General features: G+C 37.0%; 1 protein-coding gene across 3 annotated transcripts in view; it reads right to left on the bottom strand.

The window, feature by feature from the left end:
- Positions 1-20,511, bottom strand: part of SORBS2 (sorbin and SH3 domain containing 2) — a 144,978-nt gene that overhangs the window by 58,705 nt on the left and 65,762 nt on the right. The window contains exons 4-9 of one of the 3 annotated variants that reach the window (XM_059471433.1): positions 19,434-19,483; positions 12,434-12,526; positions 11,831-11,857; positions 10,729-10,853; positions 9,127-9,744; positions 1,473-1,958 (exon numbers count right to left, since the gene is read on the bottom strand). In XM_059471433.1, the coding sequence (XP_059327416.1) occupies positions 1,473-1,958; positions 9,127-9,744; positions 10,729-10,853; positions 11,831-11,857; positions 12,434-12,526; positions 19,434-19,443 (1,359 nt within the window). In that variant the 5' untranslated portion in view covers positions 19,444-19,483. The remainder of the gene's footprint in view (positions 1-1,472; positions 1,959-9,126; positions 9,745-10,728; positions 10,854-11,830; positions 11,858-12,433; positions 12,527-19,433; positions 19,484-20,511) is intronic. The other 2 variants (XM_059471437.1, XM_059471434.1) reach the window with 2 other exon arrangements.

Raw genomic sequence — 20,511 nt, 5'->3', positions numbered from 1 at the left:
TGGGTGAATGTCTTTTCATTTGGCTTTGTCCATTAACAGTGAACAAACATTATGCTCATCCCTGCCATGTCTAAAAGAGAAAGTGATGGTCAGACCTGACCATTACATAGCCTTCTACTGGAAGAATAACCCAAAAAGAGACAGAAGGACCAACTGCTCACTTTAGCTTGCAAAAAATGATGCTCAAAGAAAACAAATACAATTAGCTGACAATTTTAGAAGTAGGCTACAAGAAAATATAAACATTCCATGCTTCCCATAGCTAGTCAATGGTCATGTGGTGACTCTGTCTGACCAGTCTATACTTATTATGGTATATTTGGCTACAATGACTGTGTTTTATGCAAATTCATAGTAATGATTCTTAAAAAACCCCAATGTTTTCAGAGCTGTGTTACAGAAGTTAAGAATTAAAGTTTTACATGACTGCTATTAGTATTTTTTAGCAGCATCCAGAGCAATGACAACCAAACATTGGCTTTCCAGGTGACTATGTGCAAGGTTGGACTCAAAATACTTTTTAAAAATCATACACAAAGCTTAAAAAATATATATACTGTTTGTTCTTTTCAGGCTTGAAAATTACTGTATGCTGAAGTATTTATACAAAGTTTGAACAGTGCTGTGACCCAGTAAAACTTTGGATTCAGAACATCTCTCTGTTTTGCAATTCAGCAATGAATTGCTCAATTTAAATGAAGGCTTTGTTCTGACTCATTTTAATCATGTGGATAATCTCAAAAGAAATCAAAAGTGATCTGGGTTTGACCCAGATTCCATACCTTCTTTCTCCCCATATATGAGTATACTAAGGTACAGAAAACTAAATGTATGTGTAAAGTGTCTAACTGCATACTGGTTTTTCCCTTCACTTAACTAAGAGAAAAGTAATAGTACACTTGAATAGTTCAAGATTATTTATGTAGTTCAGTCCTATAAGAAACTGTACTTAGGAAAGGAAAAGGTTAATTAGAGGAGAGAAAATCAGCTTTGTGCAGTCATCATGGCTGGGGAAAAAACTGCATTAAATACTGTGAACATTTAGTATGAATTTACAAATAACATTATTAAAGTCTGCATCTCAGTGTAAGTCAAAATGGTGGTAGTCCAGACTCCAAAAACCTGTAAATTGTTAACAATATTTTAAACAAATTTCTTCAGACTCCATGGAATGTTTGCTTTTAATACTTTGGAACAAGCATTTCTTGAATTTATTTCCTTTTAGGCAAAGTGTTTGATACACCTTAGCTGACCACACAACTGTGCAGCAATCATTTTGTACTCCCAAATCTGCTATGGCAATGATTTTTTTTTTTTTAACAACTGTTACAAAACACTGTCAGACTGTGACCATGGAAAATTACTACCAAAATACTTGTCTGTGTAATGGGATAACAGACAAGGTCAAACTCTGTTCCCCTCTGACAACCTGTTTGAACAAAATGGAGGAGGAAAAAAGGAAGCATAATTACATGAGAGGTGGCAGCAGTGTTGGTTAAGGTGGTGCCATCTGACACAGCAGACATCTGGCTCGGGGTTGGGGAAGGTGTTTCAGAGCAGTCAGTGGTGTCATAGCTACAAGTCTGCAGCTCATCTAGGATGGCAGTGGAGCACTCGCTCAGCGTGCGCGAGGAGCACTCGCTCATGGCAGAGTCTGTGCTCACAGAGGCTGCTTCACTCCTGTTCCTGGGGGCAGCACTGGCAGCAGCCAGGAACGGGCATTTGTAGGGACACTGGGACAGGGCTGGGCTCTGATCAAAGAGGGAAGGCAAAAAATCATCAAGCGTTGGCAAGGAATATGGTACTGGGTGGGCGCCACTGTCTGGTGAGAAAGAGGCTCTGTTAACTGGTACCACAGGAGAAGGAAGAGGCAGTGGAGAAGCTTCTGTTGCTGTTTGTCTGTGTGTCTGTGAAGCATTTACCTCCATCACAGGGGCAGTTACTTTCTGGTTTCCAAGCTGAGATTTGAGGGAAAAAAAATAAGAAAAGAAACAGATTACTTAATGAATAAAGAACTTTTCCCTTTGCCTCTTGCTGGGTGTAGGGGGATTACAGAAGTGTAAGGTTTTCAGCCACCCAAGGAAGTTCACATTTACAAAGATTAGGAAATAAATCAACCATGCTCTATATTAGAGTAGGACAACATGAAAGAAATGAATGCATAAAATACTAGTGGAAGCAATGCCAGAAACCATAGTGTGCTGAGGATGAATATTCATAATGTACTGCAATATTAATGATCTCCATTGTGCATTGAGGGGCTCACACTATTTTATTCTTCACATATATATGAGGCTAGAGAATGTCATGTCCATGCAATTTTCAAAGTAAAAATGTATCTGCAAGTCTGATCTCGGTAAATGTTGCACTTATTTTGTCAAGGATAGGTATGATTTTGAAATTAACTGTAATATAAAGATGAACAGGACTGCCAGATATACAGGAACACGCTTAATGACTATTCATATGATCTGCAAGTAATAGGTAGAAGAATTTTTGCCTCTTGTGACTGAATACATCTTCTCCACTGCCACTCTAATAAAAATATTTGGATGATCTTAGAATTTCCAAGCACTCTGGAAGCACCCTGTCACAACCTACTCTATAAGGTGTATGCATAGAAGTCTTTCCAACATTAGAGGACATAAGGATTGTTAGGGCAACTGGTATAAATCAGGGGAACAAAGACTGGGAACACAAGAACAGGACATACTGAAACAAAACATGCCAGTTTGGATTCAGCACAGTTCCTTAAAAGTAGAAGGGAACAGTCTCATGAGAGTGCTTCTGAAAACTGCCACACAATGTATGAGCTTTATGTTCTGTCATTTCAAATCAGTCACAGGGCACTCAGTTTAAACTAGCCCTGCAACTGGCTTTTTGCATCTGCAGCTTCTTTTTGAACTAAAGCATGTTGGCATCTAGTATTTGTTAAACAGCTACACAAATCCTTCTATACTGCCTATTAAACCACAAGCTTTCCATTAATTCTTAAGTATTCAAAATGCTGCCTACTTCAGCACTAAGGGTTTCACTGTTGATAGGGCTGAGGACATCTGGAATAGCTACTGGAAAAGAGTGTTTGGGATTTTAAATTTATGTAAAACAGAGGACAGTAAGACACTATATGTAGTAAATACCACTATAAAAAGAAACATTCAGTCATCCATATCACCTTGTTATGAGTAATATGGATATTTTCTATGCTTAGACTAGGCAGATGTCTTTAATCATTCAAAAAATGTTTCAAGCCATCAGATTAAAATGCCATTTTGGCATTTTAATCCAAAATCTGAAAATATCTTCTAAAGCCCTTATGGAAGACTTGGAACGCAACCCAGATTATGCTACTTACAAGAGGTCACTGGGGTTCCAGTTGCATAATTCTTGTTGAGATCAACTAGAATTTACACAAATAACCTTACTGAGGTCAATGGGACCATCCCTATGAATAAGAGTTACAGAAAAGAATCTTAAGTATGTGAACAGATATCTATTACTTGTTCCAATTGATTAAAAATAAATCTTTGGCATCATTGGATGTCTAGGGTACACAACAATAGGCAAAAGCTGCTGTTAAAATCTGCAGTCAAAACAGTGAAGAAACTTAGTCAAACAGCTTAAAATCCAAATCTTATTCACATCAATGTTTCAAATCTACAATTGAACACCCCCCAACTTAATCTTTTCATACAGGAGATCTGAACAGATTACCTCTTAATTAAAATAATCAATAACTGAGTGTATGACTGTAAAAGGACACTATTTTCATAGAGAACTAATTTGCCAATGGAAACTTCAAAAGAACAATGGAATAGTATTAAAAATAATGTCATGAAAAATTAGGATGATTATACAGCATAATATATTTGAGATGTTAGCATTTACATACACATATAAGAAACTGTAATTTCACCACACAGGTACATAAAGGGGAGACAGAATCATCATTCATGATGATTTTCATCATCTATGTCATCAGATCATCATATCAAGATCTCCAGCAAAAGACAAGAACCAGGAGATCATACTGCATTTATGAGGCAGGGCCAAAAAGAAGCTTTGATGTTCTTGAGACCACTTATCCTCTCAGCATCCCCAGATGAAAAGTTACATATGACTCAGCCAAAATGTGTAAATTAATCTCTATTTGTTAAAATAACAGGAAATCTTGGGGAGTTATGAAATCTAGTAAACCTTCTGGCTCTGAACTGAGGAGATTTCTTGCATTCTTGAGAAAAGAAGGGATGGACAACACAAGGACAGATATTCAGGGTGCATCCAGAGAGCTAACGAAACTGAGATTTAAAAGAATTTAATTCATTGTGATTGACAAATAATAGCTGATTTCATCAAGCCAAGTTATTAAAAAGAATATAAAGTTGTTATTCTTACAATGCAGACAGAAGGAATGCAGCAATTCTAGGGGCTGATTCCCAACATGAAGCTTCTTGGCTTTATAGAGTAGAACTTCTATTCTGCCTGGCTCTAGAATACTTTCAGATATATAATCATCTCTCTGGGAAAGAGTGGCTGAAATTGTGATTTAAAACAGCCTTGTTTTTGAAAACTGATTTACATCACTTAAAAAAACATGGAATGTTGGTAATCTCACATACAACTGGCTACTACTGATCCACATTTTTCACTGTGCATGCAATCTCAGCTATGAATCATATTTTCTTATATTTTTCACTGTGAAAAATACGAGAAAGACAAGGCTGAAGGCATTTCAGAAAACTTTTAATACTGGTTCCATTCAGCATGCTTCAGATTAGGTTTGTTATTGATATAGCAGCAGAAATGCTAGCAGAAGTCAGGCAGATTAAATGCCCAACAAATACTTGATCGATTAAAATGATGAAAAACCAGCTAGACTGTGGCTGTCTTGGGTTGTGGAGCAACACTTGAGAGACAGATAAATGTCATCAGTCTTGATGTGAATTGAAGGTCTGAAGAGCAGCCTCTGCTGCAGCCATCTGCTGGTCCTTTGAAATGCTTCTTTTCCATCAAATAGTAAAATGTCAGGCCTGAAGAGCACAGCTGGTATCCAATTCATATAAAGTAAACAGGTGACCCTAGTATGGGTCTCAAAATCAGTCATCTCTTGTTTTAATGCAAGATATGTGGGGAGTGGTGTGAGATTAATGACACCAGAGTCCTGGCCTTGCTTCAACAGTCAAGACACAGAAAAGGAGACTCAGAGATAAGTGAATAAATTCATTGTGTTAATACATAGCAGAGTTTAGTAATCAACAATCAAATTACACCCATACATTTGCGTAAATGGGTAAAAATACCTCTATTTTTAATTATCAAAAGCTGATTTCAAACGGATGCTGCAAATTATATTCCAATGCTCATTTTTCTGCCTAGCCCTCTTATTCTAAACTCAGTATAAGAAGAGTGTTTAAAGCAATACTAGTGATACAGAACTTAAAATGAAAAATACATGCTCAATTTTCTTTGCTTCACATCTGTCCCCAGAATGCTGAAACCAGTTTTCTCTTTCTTCCATATCACTCTACATATTGCCAATACCTAAAACTCAGAAATGTACTAGATGAATTGATTTAGATTTTTCTAAAAATTCTGTGTTTATTTTCCTTGATGCACATTTCTACAGCTATAAGGCTGTCAAAAGAAACACTTTCATAAACATCTGCTATAGATGTTTTACTCTTCCAGGACATCAGGACTAAACCAAGTGTTCAACTTATCTGGGGAATTCAAATAACAAAAAAAATGCTTTGCAACCTCAGTTTCAGAGAGTGATATCTAGAACACCATGACACTTAGGAACCCAAGAACAAAGCAATAAAAAAAAAAAATCAGGTGATTATTTCTGAAGATGCAGTTCAGAATTCTTCATCAGTTTATAACTTCTTCTTATAAGAAACTTAGACAATAAAATTTACCTCTACTGGTTTCATACTAGCAAATACAAATTTCTCTGTTGAGATAGATACAATTATTGCTCCTGTATCTGCAGTATGGTACAAAGAAGCGGCATCTCTTGAGACTGTAATAATGTAACAATATTGAGTAACCTGAATGCATCTATTTTCATATATACTTTTAAGGGGTTTAACCTTTCTCTGAGTAGGAGTGTTTACAAAATGTCACTCAGTGAGTCATAGCACACTTCTGCTTGCTCCTAAAGCTTCAACAGATAAGCAAATATCAGTGAAATTCAGTGCAAATAGGAGCACAAACAGCAAGATACATTAACCCGGACCACACAAGCTCCCTCTGGGCTCTATATTTCCATACTTTGTGACAAAATACATTTGTACACGTTGGCTAGACACAGATAACCCACATGCACAGTATTTCTTCTTTACTACCTCTTAAGAAGAGATAATTACCTGATCTTACCTCATTCTCCTTCACATACATAAACCCATATGCAGAGGGAGAGCTGCACCTTTCTAAGTGTGTTTGTTTTTTGAGAGTTTCTCTGGCAACTTTAAACACTGCTGCCAGGCCTAATCTACAGTCTAAGAGCATCCTCTGAGGACACAGCTTGACATACAACCTATAAGCTGCAGGTAAAAAAGTATTTTAACTCCTACACAAAGTCCTGTAGAGCCTGAAGATCTAAAATAATTTAAAAAATGAAAATACTATCCTGCATGAAAGTTAATTTTCTATGTGAGAGAAATTGTGACCCTTGCAAATACTATGATATATAGCACTAAAGGGATCTTAATATTTGGCATTAGCTAGAACAGTTGCAAGGTTTTAAACTGAGATCTGAGTCAGAAAGATATTTTTTAAACATATTGCTGTAGCCTTTATTTCTAATCTTAGTTCATGGCATCTTCATTTTGGGAACTCACCTGATGCAGATTTTTACACCATCTCACACATGCTGATTGTATTCTAGTTTTAGGTATGTATTTTAATAAGGAGCTACAAAACCCACTGGCTCCACCACTCAATTGTGATGCCAAATACACTCCCCTTCATTAGAATTTATTTCAAAACTGAACACCAGAGAAAATGTCAGCTGCATTTTGCAGATAAGAGATCCATAAAGGGATACAGCTTCAAAAGATGGCTACATGCCTTAATGATCTCTGTGATCAAGTGAAATTTTTCTCCTTTTACTCAGAACAACCCAGTCACTAAATTTCTGATAGTGCTTCCCACATCCTGAAATCAATGAGAAAGCCGAAAACTAAGTGCAGAATTGCCAAATAAGCCACAGATACTTTTCTGATTTTTTCAGCTTGAAGTGAAACTAAACAAGATTCTAAATTAATGTGATTCTAAATTTATGCAAAATTTGACTTCTAAAATCCTAAAATACCAGCTAGAAGATGAATTATTTTTAGTTTTTTGATTCAACTTTGAGTATTATTCTTAATCATAAAAAGGTATTTCCCCTAATCCTTATTAGCTATCATACTTTCTGTTTGAGAGATTGATCTGCTCATATATAATGCATCATATTCTAAGAGGCTGAGCAACTATTTTTTAGTGAAAAGATAACAGATGCAAAAGTTGAATTGGCCACACCTACACCTGTTCTGCTGTTTGACAGTATCCTTTGATGCCCATATTTAAAAGACTTGCAATATCTTCATATCTACCCTTTCTACCAGAAAAAGCTGTGGCTCAGCTTTCCTTACTGTTTCTCACATGGATTCTTTACTGTGGCTCTTGCTTGAACTAACTTGTCTTACCTGACAAAAATCATTGAGTAGAAGACTGGTTCTCCTAAAGGGTAAAGCAACTTGTTTTTCTCGAAATGTTCTAAATTCTATGCAGTCTAAAAGAAGGATTTAAGATGATAGATTTGTGTCTAGTCTTGAGGAGGAAAAATGTGGTTAAGGCTTCTGTGCTCCTATTTTTCAATGGAGAGAATTCAAAAGGAGCATTGCAGATTGTTGCCATGTAATTTACCAGAGCTCTGTTCTGATCAAAAATTTTACTTGGCATTTGAAGGGGGACACAGACATACCACAACCTTAAAACTACCCTGTTTTTAATGCAGATACTTATGTCTTCCAGAGTAGAAACCTGGTTAAAGGTGATGCTCTGAAAGAACCTCAGTCTGGAAAAGCAGAGGTGTTACTACTATTGACAACAGGGCTGTAAATGGACTTTTTAATTTACAAGATAGTGCTGTATTTACTTCAGAGTAGCCTCAATTATTCCAGCAGAACTAGATGAACACAAATATGCCATGATGGGGTTTTCCCTCAGAGAAAGCTTTGAGGCAGACATGCCTAGACCTACAGCAATCTGCACATCCACTTCAAACACAGATAAGCTGTTATATTGGTAGATATACTGGAATAATTATATCTTTTTAAATAGAAAAAATCCTAATGTGGCTAGGTAAAGCAGAGCAGAAATTACAAAGCCTAGTATGTATTCACTGCTCCTTTCTTGTGCCCAGGCTTATTTTATTTAACTTAGGGAGTTTCTGAATGGTGGCATACCCTGCTCAGACTCCTCTGATCCTACACTGATACTCCAACTCCTCCTAGGTGAGATCAGCATAGTTAAAGAATTTTCATTTCAGTAGGTGTAAGGTATAGAGGAAACAGATGGACCCAGAAGTTCAGTGCCCTGTGATATTTCATATGGAGGTTGTTGACAAAGAATTTACAGACCCATTTTCTTTAAAAAGCTCTGTTGCACAGGACACATAGGAGATGCCAGTGCCCAGCCTTGCAGAAAGCACTGACTGACAAAATGTACTTTTTGTGGCCCTAGAGAACTGACAGAGCTGCATTTAACTCCTCCCAATCCAACCCTACTATCCATACTTGATCCTTCCAGCATCTATGGCAGCACAACTCTCTAATGCAACCCTCTCTAGGAAGAGCCACTTGAGCTAATTAGTACACTAATTTCCTATGTTGTGTTTGCACTCTGTGAAGTGCTCACAGAGGAACAAAGAAGTCTGCCTTCCATCTCAGCTAAGTAATTTTTTTTTCCAATAACCTTCCAAAACCTTCAGTTTTTGTTCATTTCTGTTTCGGTCCATGTGACAGGTAGTTTTACCCAGAAAACACAAGTTCTAACTTTGGTAAAGTAAGTATAACTAAACAGATGGTTATTAAGTGATTCATGAGGATCTAAAATAAAAGATGGAAAAATTAAATATACCACATGGCATTCTGCAGCCTGTGAAGAAGGAAGAACTGTAGACTTTTGTCCCAATTCCTTTGAAGACATCTTTGAAGTGTCTGGAGAAATACTAGGTGGATGATCTTGGATTTCAGGCTCTGCTTTATTGTCAGGGGTGGGAACTATCTGAACGGAAAGAGATGCTGTGTGTATCTCAGGCATGGGGTTACAGGCAGGTGAGACAGGCCTCTGTGACAACACTGGCTCTTCACCAGGCTTGGGCTGCTGCTGGGAATGACAAGGAATGCCACTCGCTGGCTCACGGGTCCGGGTTAATTTCAGGGTGGATATTTTACGTTTTTGAGACTGCTGCCTCTGGCCTTGATGGAGAGTGGTGCTAATGCCAGCTCCCATGCCTGTGTCTGCACTGGAGACTGAGGGCAGGGGTTTAATGATTTTCTGTGCATAGGACACACTTGTGTTAGATACTTGAGAAGACATTGTCTCCTGCACAAATGTCTCACTAGTGAAATAGGCAGTATCTGAGAGGAGGTGTTTAGCTGGGCCAGCAGTTCCTGCCTGGAGATTAATCTCGTTCTCGGGATTAGTTACTCTTGCTTTCCGAAAGCTTTCTTTTCTAGGAGGTGGCACAGGTGCCTTATTTGCCAAAAGCATCCACACACAGCAAAATAACATTGAAGAAGAAACAGAAAGAAAGTAAATGTTAGTAGGAGATATAGTTCAGTTTTACTTTTATATTTAAACAAAGGAACTAGCAAATTAAAGGGCTTCATCTCAACATTGCTAAAGTCAATGAACAACTAAATTGGTCAGGTTCCCACCACCATTTCCTGTGCAACTTCTGTTTAAAAAGCCACATGTTCCATTTGCTCAGACCAAAGTGGGATCAGAAAGGATCAGAAGGAAGCCCACAGTCATTAGTTTTCTTTTAAAAAAACCAATTCTTACACTGAAAAAGAATTATTGCTGTGAAAGCATTCAGGTATGTAAGTACTCCATGATCTTAGATAGAAAGCAATTACTCACAGGTAACACACATATATAAAACACAGAGCCCCTTAGTCTTTTGAATTAAAATAGTACCAGAGAGAGTATTAAAATTGGTATGCTGATTTTTTTTGGACAGATTAAGATGTTTCTAAGTGTGGAGGTGGTATTTTGTTTATGTTGTGTGGTTTTTTGCTTGATTTTTTTTGTTTCTGCTTTTAGTATGCTCTAATGACATTGTTCTGCAAAACAGGCAGAAGCATTTTCTACCATATAATTAATACGTCCTAATCCTCAGCTATTTTGATGACCGGTGCATTTTTCCAAGTGTAAACTGTTAATAAATACTCTTTGAAGTCTGGGAACACTCCTAGAAAGCTTTTACTTGTGTATGACCTAGTTTTATTTAGCTGTCTTGCTCAGTGAAAGCAATTTCTGGTAATTAACCTGGGGGCACACAGCCTGTGTGCAGTATGCTTTATCTATGCAGCAAACCAGCCTTTAGTGACCCACATGAGCAGGTGATTCTCACTGTCTGCAAGACATCAGACAATGTTTCACAGAGGTATCCCATCCATATGTGCTAACCCCCCAGCAGTGGTGTAGCATTAAATGTGGTGTGTCCAGTTTTACCTGAGTTGGGGATTTTTTATCCTGTAGGTTTGGCCGCACGCTCCTGAAGCCTTTTGCTGAAAGAGATGAGCTGCTAGCATCCCCATTCAGTGTCTCTCGGCTGCCATCATTGCAAGATTGCCAAGCTTTTGCAAATAGAAAAGAATGAAACCATTTTTTGGGTGTGATTAGTACATCTGCACTGCTCTCAACATAGCAACCCAGCTACTAAACAAGCTGCACAACTGACAGTGATGCTGTTTTACCATGGAAGTTATAAGAACATGGCTAAATCTGCCACTTTACAAAATATTAATCTTTAAAAGTTCAGAGAATTTAAGCATTGACAGCAGTTCTGCTGTTGGGCAGGAAGACATCTTCCCACAATTTTCACACAGACTATGGATTTTTAACCTTGAAAGTCCTTTTGAGGTGCTGGTGCTTCAGGCTCAAGTTTCTTCACTTTCAGATTACATTCTTGAACTTCATGGCTGAGTTAGATTTTGAAAAACATCTCAACTCATGTAAGGTTAGCTGGTCATGGCAGTTTCAAAAAATTTCACCACAGTAACCTGGTTGTTCCAATAGTGTTCCAATCTTATTGCAAAATCTAAATTACACCTCTATTTTCCTACAAACCATGTTTTTTTTTTTTTCTCTATCCCCAGACCTGGAATGCCCTCAAAGCATTGGCCAAACATAGAGGGAGATGTTGAAGACAAAATACTGTAAGAGGCTGGGAAAAGTGACACATTATGTGAGCAGGCTGCTAAGTGAAGGTGGGCAGAACTTGCAATCCTGAGTAAGGCACTAAAAAGGAAATAGCAAGTACCACTGAATGGTGCCACAGTGATGAAGCTAAAGGTGGCAAATTAGCAGCCTGCTTTTTTCCCACACATTTCATTTTTCTGACAACATATTCTGTGTTACATGAAATAACTGCTTTCAAATGAACCCTGAATTTGAGGTCTTAACCATTAACAATTAGAATTACCTAATCTCAGAGGTGCTTTCCTTGAAGAATGAGGAAGTATGGAATAATGAAATCAAATAGAAGATTATTGCAATTCATCCACTTACATGGTATTACACTGATACATAAATAATACAGTGTTTCATTTACCTGAATCTGGAGACTGAGAATCAGACCCTGAAAAAGAAATATTCAACATTAATTTGTGTTAGAAATAAATCAAATTTACAAAAAACACAGAAGTATTGATGAGAAGCAGTTCTGCCTGTCTAATGAATATTTAGTATCTTTTACTTGTTATGAATATTTTTAGGTAAATGATCTTCATAAATTATTTTTTAAAACTAATCTAGCTTCTGAAAATAATTTAAAAACAATATTCAGATCCTTTCCTTGAGAAGAGTAAAAAGTATGTAATAAGCAAAACGTCTTTTACATGCTTTGTTATCTTGAAACAAATACAGTGGGTGTGAGACCCAAAACACATATCAAGAGCAAAATTAATTTACTAATTTATTAATTTACAAATATAATTAATTTTCCCGAAGTATTCCTGATTTTTTTCATGAATGACTACTAAACATAGGCAGAGAGGAATTAAGAACACTCTCTAAAAAGCACTGTAGAAGTAATACATCTGTCAGTGTAATAGGAAATAGTGCTACCCTTCTCCTGGCAAAGTAACGTGGCAGGAGTGCACCACGGTAGAAAAAAGCCATTCAGCAGTTGTATCTCAGTGGTTGGTGGTGATACCTGAGGCCAATAGGTTTGGAGAACTCTGAACCCTCTTCACAGCTGTTAGTGTGACAGACATTGCAGCGCGTTTGCGAGCACACCCACCGCTATCTGGAAGCACAAAACAATACAGACAGCAGCCCCAGACAAAGGGAGCAAGCACATGCAACACATCACACTGAGAGATATGCCAAACACACATGAAAATAAACATGCAGTTAGGGAACTGCTGCAGAAATGTGTGAATTTGCAGGTTTGGCAGATTAGCAGAATACATAAAATTTCACAGGCTTTAAATAACAATAAACCTCACAGAGAATAAGTGAAGAAAGCTGTGTTTAATACTTAATCCACTAGGGAAATATATACACACTGTTACCTGAAAGACTGCTTAATTACAGCTAATTAGCAAAAGCAAACAAGTAATCAAGATAAAGGCTTAAGCATTTCAGAATAATATTAATCAATAATCTGCACTGTAAAATAATTTCATTGTAGGCATTAGAAAGACACCATTCATAAACTAAGCTCATGTTTGATCAGCTGACAAAGTACTTTTCCTCAGTCTTTTGGATCCTTTATGCTCAAGAAACAAAATTGCCAGTGAAAGCATAATTTTTTTTTCATTTTGATGAAATGAACTGGCTGTCCCTCTTCCCCTTTTTTATCTAATGTAAGTTAAAAAAACAAAATATATATTTATCTGGAACCGAATAACAGGAAATGACTAGAAATCTAAAATTTCAAAATTTTTAAAAAATGAGGTATAGAAAAAACCTTCCTTCTGGATCTTGCTCAACTCCCTTCTTTATTCTACTCCTCTCTCACTGGAGCTGCTATTACATTTTATAAATACTCTCTTATTATTAGAAGACACAACTTAGCTTTTTAGCAACTCTAGCATAGTTGTAAAATAAAGTTAATAAATATTCTTTGCAATTATATTTACCTAGAGTATTTTTCTGCTCTTCACTAAAAGAATTATTTTTAGTATTTGATACTACTGAGATTTGATTTAGTGCTTCAAGGAATTCAAGAACTACAAGTAAGATAAATGCCTTTTTTATTTCTGTAACCTATGACAGGGAGTTTTATAAAATTAAGGTGTTTATGAAGACCTGCAACCTATTTGCAGAAAGTATCTGCCATAATAGCAGTGATTTGAGCCACAGAGTCATCTCTAACCCAGGTCTGCAAGACAAGTAAGCTCCTGGTATTTCTTTGCTCATTCCAATAAGCCCCTGCTACTTCAATCTTTCCAATACTCCCCTGGCCACAGGCCCTGTAGGACATGCATTAAGAAGTTGTTAACATTGGCAAACATCAGAGCCATTGCCTTAGAGGAAAGTGGTACCAAAAAATCATTGTCAATTCCAAGGTGCAAGGCAAAAGGCCAAATCATTTCAGCCAGCAGTAGCTGAAAGCAATACATTACCTGCCAGTAATTATTGGCATTGTACATGTGACACAAAGGCAATGGCTATCAAACCTGTACATGTGTTTTAGTTTGCTTACATAAATACAGAATGGAAATGGTAATTGAGATTACATTTTCCCTTCTTGTACTCCTTTTCCTCCACCATTGACATACAACAGAGGTAATTCCAATGAGATTTGGTGATGTGTTGATACTGAGGTTCTCTTCTAATCTGAATATTGGCAGACTTTAAAAGTGTACACTTAATATAAGCTAATGTGCAAAAAATAATTTTTATACTGTCACAGCTCTTATTCAAACTCAGTGGCAATTTATTTGTAGTTTTTCAAGAGCTATCTTCCTGAATTTCATGATAGAGATAGGGAAGATCACGAGAAAATGACTACAAACATTTAATTATTTTAACTTCAGGAAATTCTGCTTCCATTTAGTTGTTCATGTAACTCAATTGAGTCAGAGTTTTATACTTCATGGACCCATAATCTAGCAAAGTGTTTTACCTTCATGCAAGAGAAATAAAACAGATTTTAACTGACTACATACAATATTTACCCCTATATATATAATTTATATATATTCACAAGTCTGTTCCTGCATTATTTATCAGTATCTGTAGAAAAAATAATGAGCTCTAATTAGCATTCAGTTAAGACATAACCTCACATTTATATGATTTATATATTGAGTTTTGCAAAATTTCTAGTAGAATAGGAATGTGTCTGGCTAAGCACATATTGATGCATGATGGGTTCCATCCTCTCATCTCTGTTCAGGCCAGGTTCCCATTAAGTGGAGTGTGGAGTATTAAGAAACAGTAAGGAAGACTGAATTAATGATCTTCTGCTCATTTCACTTGCAAACTATAAGCAATTATATCCCATAGGTGTTACTTAAGGAACAAATGAGGTTATATGAAACATTCTATACGAAACGTTTGCATATATTAAAAATGTGGGCACAAATATGCATACACACACTCACAATTCCTTTGACCTGAAAAATTCTTCAGGAAGGAGTCCTGTCTAACTAGAAATTGCTTTAACATTGAAGCAAAGGAGACCCAAACTAGCTAAGGACGGCAGGCAGTGCTAGAATATGAAGTCAGGCAATAACTCATAATCAAAACAGCTGCCTAAAATGTAATTGCAGCTTCTTTTTCTCTTCCTCTCTTAATTGTTTCCACATTTAACCCTTCCCCCTAAATTCACAGCCCCAAGAGCTGCTCCCTCTAGAGACAGCGCCATCCTCAGTGAGCTGTATCTCTGTTTGAGAAATGGTCTACTGGTTGGCTCCTGCCCCAAAGCCAGATGGAGACGATTCAAAACACCATCATTCCATTTGAGAGCAAGGGGTGGGTTCTTAAAAAGACTGTTTCAGAGAGTTAGTAAAAGCAGGGGCATAAACAAAGAGGGCAAAGAGAAAGGATGCTGACCTTGTGTGAAGGGGTGAGAGAGAGCAGCCAGGGGCAATAAAGTTTTAATAAGCTCTTAAAGTTTATTAAAGAGAAGAAAAATGGCATCCAAACATTAGGTTTACTGATCATTATTCTATTCACTGAAATTGTGAATGGTATCATTTTTCCTTTTGTCTGCACAGTGAATTCAAGTTTAGAAGTCTTTAGAGCAGGGCTTCTTACTCCTTACTTGCATTCTGACCTTTTGAGGTAAAAATATAGTGCTGGGTCCAACAGACTAGGACAGACCAAGCTGCTGCCTCTTTATGTCCCCAGGTCCAACCAGGAGGGAGACTGGAAATGCTTTCCTAGCAGACAGATGTACACACCACATCCCTACATGGCTGGACACACAGCCCCAAGCACTCACACCAACATGGCACAATGGCCTCACCACCCTCCCCTCTCTGGCTGAAGCTCCAAGAGGGAGAATGGCACACGTGCACAGAGTGGATCCTTCCAGCAACTAACTGGGCTCAAACATCGAGTCTGCCCCTCCCTCCATGCCTGCTCTCCTGTGACAGCCCTGGACAAGGGACACCCTTTGTTCCTTGGGTCACCCCAATTTGTGTTCTTGCCTGCCCTTGTGTCCCTGTGCTCTTCCAGGCTTTTGGAGACACATAGGCCTTTGATGGCTCCCATGACAGGCCTGGGAATATCCTGGCAGAGCAGGCTATTACTTGGGCTTCCACTTCTTCCACTCTTTATCTGAATTCCTTTTTGCATGTGCTGATGAGTTTTTTACAACATAATCTACACTGACAGGTAAACTTATTATTTGGTTCTTTCATGCTGCTAAAATTTAAATTTTTTGTAGAATGCCTGGAACTCAAGCCCACCTAATTTACTTCAGTGATTTAAAAGTGGCTTAACAATCTGCTCAGGAACTCTACATGGACCTAAGAAATTATGTTCTTGTCTCCCAGACAAAATGTAAGAGAATAGTCCATGTAATGAATTCCATTAATAATTTTAACAAACAGATAATATTAGCAGTCTTCCAGAACTGCATACTTTTCACTCTTGGCTGTTCTTTATGTGCTTCATCTAATGCAAACAGCTAACTTGTTTAATAGCTTTAAAATTAAATGCATTTATCAAGAATGATCTGTGTGAAATTCAGCCAAAATATTTACAGATGGACACTAAGAATCTGTTTAACTACTAACTTCTATCCATTTCTTATCCCTCAATGCAATTATCTCTCCTCGACATGAGCTATGCATGCACATATGCATAATGAACAATAAGGACATTTATCCTGTGTTTTAATCTGATGTGAGTTTCAGGGGCAGCTCATGTTTTCTGTGAGTTAGTTAATCAAGCAACCAAGTTAATGACGTTCATCAATCTGTAAAATACCTGAAGACTTATAGAAGAAACCCGCTAGATATAGCTTAAAATATGATTCTGCTGATGATTGCTTACTCTAGGTTTAAAAACACACACACATTCTATGAGACTATTTTAGATTTATGACAACATTTGAACTCCAAAAGGAAGCAGTAGCCAAAGTACTCTTGGTACTTCTGAAAAACCTTCTCTATTTCTTACCTCTGCTTCTTTGCTTTTGCAAAAATGTTTCATTGCCTTATGCTGCTGAATATTCCTTCCTAACATGTGGAACAGAATTAACATCAAATGCTAAAAATCTCTCCCATATATGGTAGAGTATTGCAAACCAAAGCCCTTCAAAACATTTTCTCTGTAGACAAAAATATCTTCCGGAGGGTTTGCTGAGACAGACTGCCAAGTCTGCAGCCACAGGGAAGAAACTCTGGATTAGAGGAACCCAGCCTAAGCAGTAGATTTACTTTTTATTTTTAAAGCTGCATATACATCAGCTTTGCCACTCCACCAGTTACTGGCATCAAACGAGAAAGCTCATTTATCTGCAGGAGTCATTGATGAAATGCATATTTTTAAAACAAACCAGTGGCAAATCAATAGCATCCAATAACCTACAATTGCACCATGCACAAATTTCTGTTATAAAGCAGTGAAAGAAAAAAAAACCACCAACCCCAAACCAAAGCTGTAGCACTCATGTTCAAAAGACAGAGTACTGTAGAAAGAAAAAAGGTTAAAAAAAAAAGGAAAGAAAAAATGGAAAAAAGGAAATAGCTAGACCAGAACAGAACATAGAACAGCTTCCACCTGTGTCACTCTTTCTTAATGAAGTAATGCTTTAGATAGGTGCAAGGATAGGTGTAAGACATCCACTTTTATACCCTACTCATATGTTTTTAATTTTTTTACAGTCAGAAAACAATCTACCTCAATAGAACTGATAAGAATTGCCACATTTTGTCAATACCTTCCTTTCAGTGCAGCTGATAACATGCACTTTAATATCAAGCACATAGAAGATGAAAAAAATGTTTTCACTGTCCACGTGCAGAGTAGATTAAAGTTCAACCTAAAATCATGGTATCTTTAAGTAACTGGAGAGGATTTCAGGTGTGTTCAGGTCTTTAAGGTCTGTTTTTAAGGCTCCTATGTGATCAGAAGGCTCCCAGTCCCCAAGAGAAGTCATTCAGCTGCAGATTATTTAAATCTTATTTCTTCTCTCTTGTGAATTCATAACTTACATAAAAAATCTTAGTACAATGTTGAACAACATCAAATTCATTAACTTACATCAAAAATCTTGGTACAACATCATACTTTGGGGCCCAAGTAGCACAAACTGGCAATTTACCTCTTTATTCATATTTTTTGAAGTAGAAGCTATAAAATTACCTCTGTCATGTGATTTTGACTCATATGATGGCAATGCACAATGTAATTATAGTATGATGATTAGCAAAGTTACGTCTGAAATTACAGTTCTGTGAAGCAAGTCGTATTTTAGTACTACCTGAATTATGCAGACTGACATGTTTAGGAAAGACATCTCCACCAAAATGAGAAAGGAACGGGAAAAATTTCAAATAGAATTTTTATAAATGGAAAATACACCACTTTGATTAGGATTTGAAAAACAATTAAGAACAACCAAAACTTTGGGGAACAAAAGTACACACTCAAACTAGAAACTTATTTTCTCCTGTTTTTTCTATTAACAAATGTAATGGTTACAAGTGAACTGATATATTTTAACTTTGTATTAAAAGATATGCTCCAAAAATGGATCCTACTGAGTTTCAGTTGTCTGAGACAACAGGAAGCCATGAAGCTGGATTAATACAGTTATCTAGATAATGGCACCTATACCATGGAAAAGCCAATTCCTTTGACTTAGAGCATGCTGCTGAAATTCAGACTTCAATGGTAGTTCTGGTCCCCAGGTCCCACATATCATGACATGGTGAAGCACTGTGGTTAATGATAAAGCCACTGGTTTGGAAAGGATGGATAGGTCTGTCCTTGCACCACAGTTAATCTGCAAACCAGACAGCTCACCTATGGAGTCTGAAAGAGCTGACTGCAAGTGAAAATTTACACCTGAGTGAGGCCACAATTTCAGCAGTCTGCTTTCAAGAGGCATATTCTCTCTTCCAGCACAAAGAGCAGCACTATCTTACTGGCTTCAGAAGTTCAGGAGCAAACATTAGTATGCTGTCACAGACCATGAAGATAACTTTCTATAGAGTCCTTAATTGGGTCAATACATCTGTTACAGCAACTTGAGAGAAAATACAAAGCACTCTAAGTATAACACATCCTCAAGATTATTCTCAGCTGATATGCAAGTACATTTTCAATACAGGGACTATATGCCCCTTAATTTAGTGACAGAATGGAAATAAGGGATTTTTAAAGCATGTGCATTTTCTTAGGAAATGTGATGCTTTAATTCCACTTTTCCATCACTGTTGTATCCTCATACTATGTATTTTCACATAAAACATACACACGCACAAAACTGATACTATTAAATTAAGCACACAAGTCTAAGCATGCACTTTTATTTTGTGTATCCATATATGTCCATACATAGAAAAACATGTATGTAAATTTTATATATGGGATACAAATGGACAAAAGCAGGCATACTGTCAAAATATCTTGCTTATTTTGAGTTCAGCACCAACTAATATACAATTTGTTTATAAAAATTCTAGTAAATTTGGGATCTTTTCTGCTCACAAAACAACACAAAAAATCTCACAGATGCAGCATACCTGTGTTCATTTTGACACTGGAGGATTTGCTATAAAAGTCTTCAGATTTCCTGCGGAAAATAAAACGATCTATTAATTTGCACAGGACAAGAATGTGTGGTACAAAATGGCAGCAGAGCTTTTTGGAGGGGTGGAGAATCACTGTGATACAAATGGCAGTCCTATTTTAACACTGCTTTAATTAAATTGGTACTGCTTGTCCTTCCAAAGTTAAAGATGAGCTGTCACTTCCATTATAAGTCACCCTATCTTCAAGTGTTTAGTAGCTTTCTTGTAAATATTTGCTGTAGGATAAAAAACCTAGTGATTAACTTCTTGGTCTTGAAACTATAAACTAAAAATATTTTCCATACAGGAATGTGGAAATATTTTCAAAAGCTGCTTATAAGGTTTATTCACTCCTTTGCACAAACTAAAAGATGTGAAGAGTAGATCTCTCCAAATATTTTCTAAGCAGCCAAAGTTACCAAGTCTTTTTCAACAATTTATAAGCAGATGTGGTTGTTTTCATCCAGTGATTTAATATGTCTCCCCAGACAACACTGACATTCTTAATGTTGCTTGATGTATTTCTATGCACAGAATCAGGACATGTGAGTGTCTTGGCACTCACAGGAATCCTTATGAAAACTCCTAATGGAGCAGTGAATCAGGTCACTTTTTAAAGATAATAACTTGCACCAAAATAATGTAAAGTGCACACAAAAGTTGAATCTATATAGATATCCCAACTCTGTACATTACTTACAAATAAATAGTAAAACACAATCAGCCAAACTACAACTGCAGAAATCTCATAACATGCTATATAATAGCCAACTTTAACCCACTGATGTCATGGGATGAAGCAGACACTGTTTTCCACCTACTGCCAGTTTATGTCACAGCTTTATCTCAGGATAAAGTGGCATCTGCATACTAGCCAGTCTTAGCTGTATTGTTACATATACACTGTCCAACAGAATCTACTTAGCAAATGGGCAGACACACCAGAGGCCAAAATACTGAGGGCTGAAAAAAAAAAAAAAAAATTCTCCCACTGCATTATGCCCACATCAAGTCCAAGATAAAACAAAGG

The sequence above is a fragment of the Ammospiza nelsoni genome, chromosome 4 (assembly GCF_027579445.1).
Source record: "Ammospiza nelsoni isolate bAmmNel1 chromosome 4, bAmmNel1.pri, whole genome shotgun sequence".
Lineage (NCBI taxonomy): Eukaryota > Metazoa > Chordata > Aves > Passeriformes > Passerellidae > Ammospiza > Ammospiza nelsoni.
This window is presented reverse-complemented; position numbering and strand designations above follow the sequence as displayed.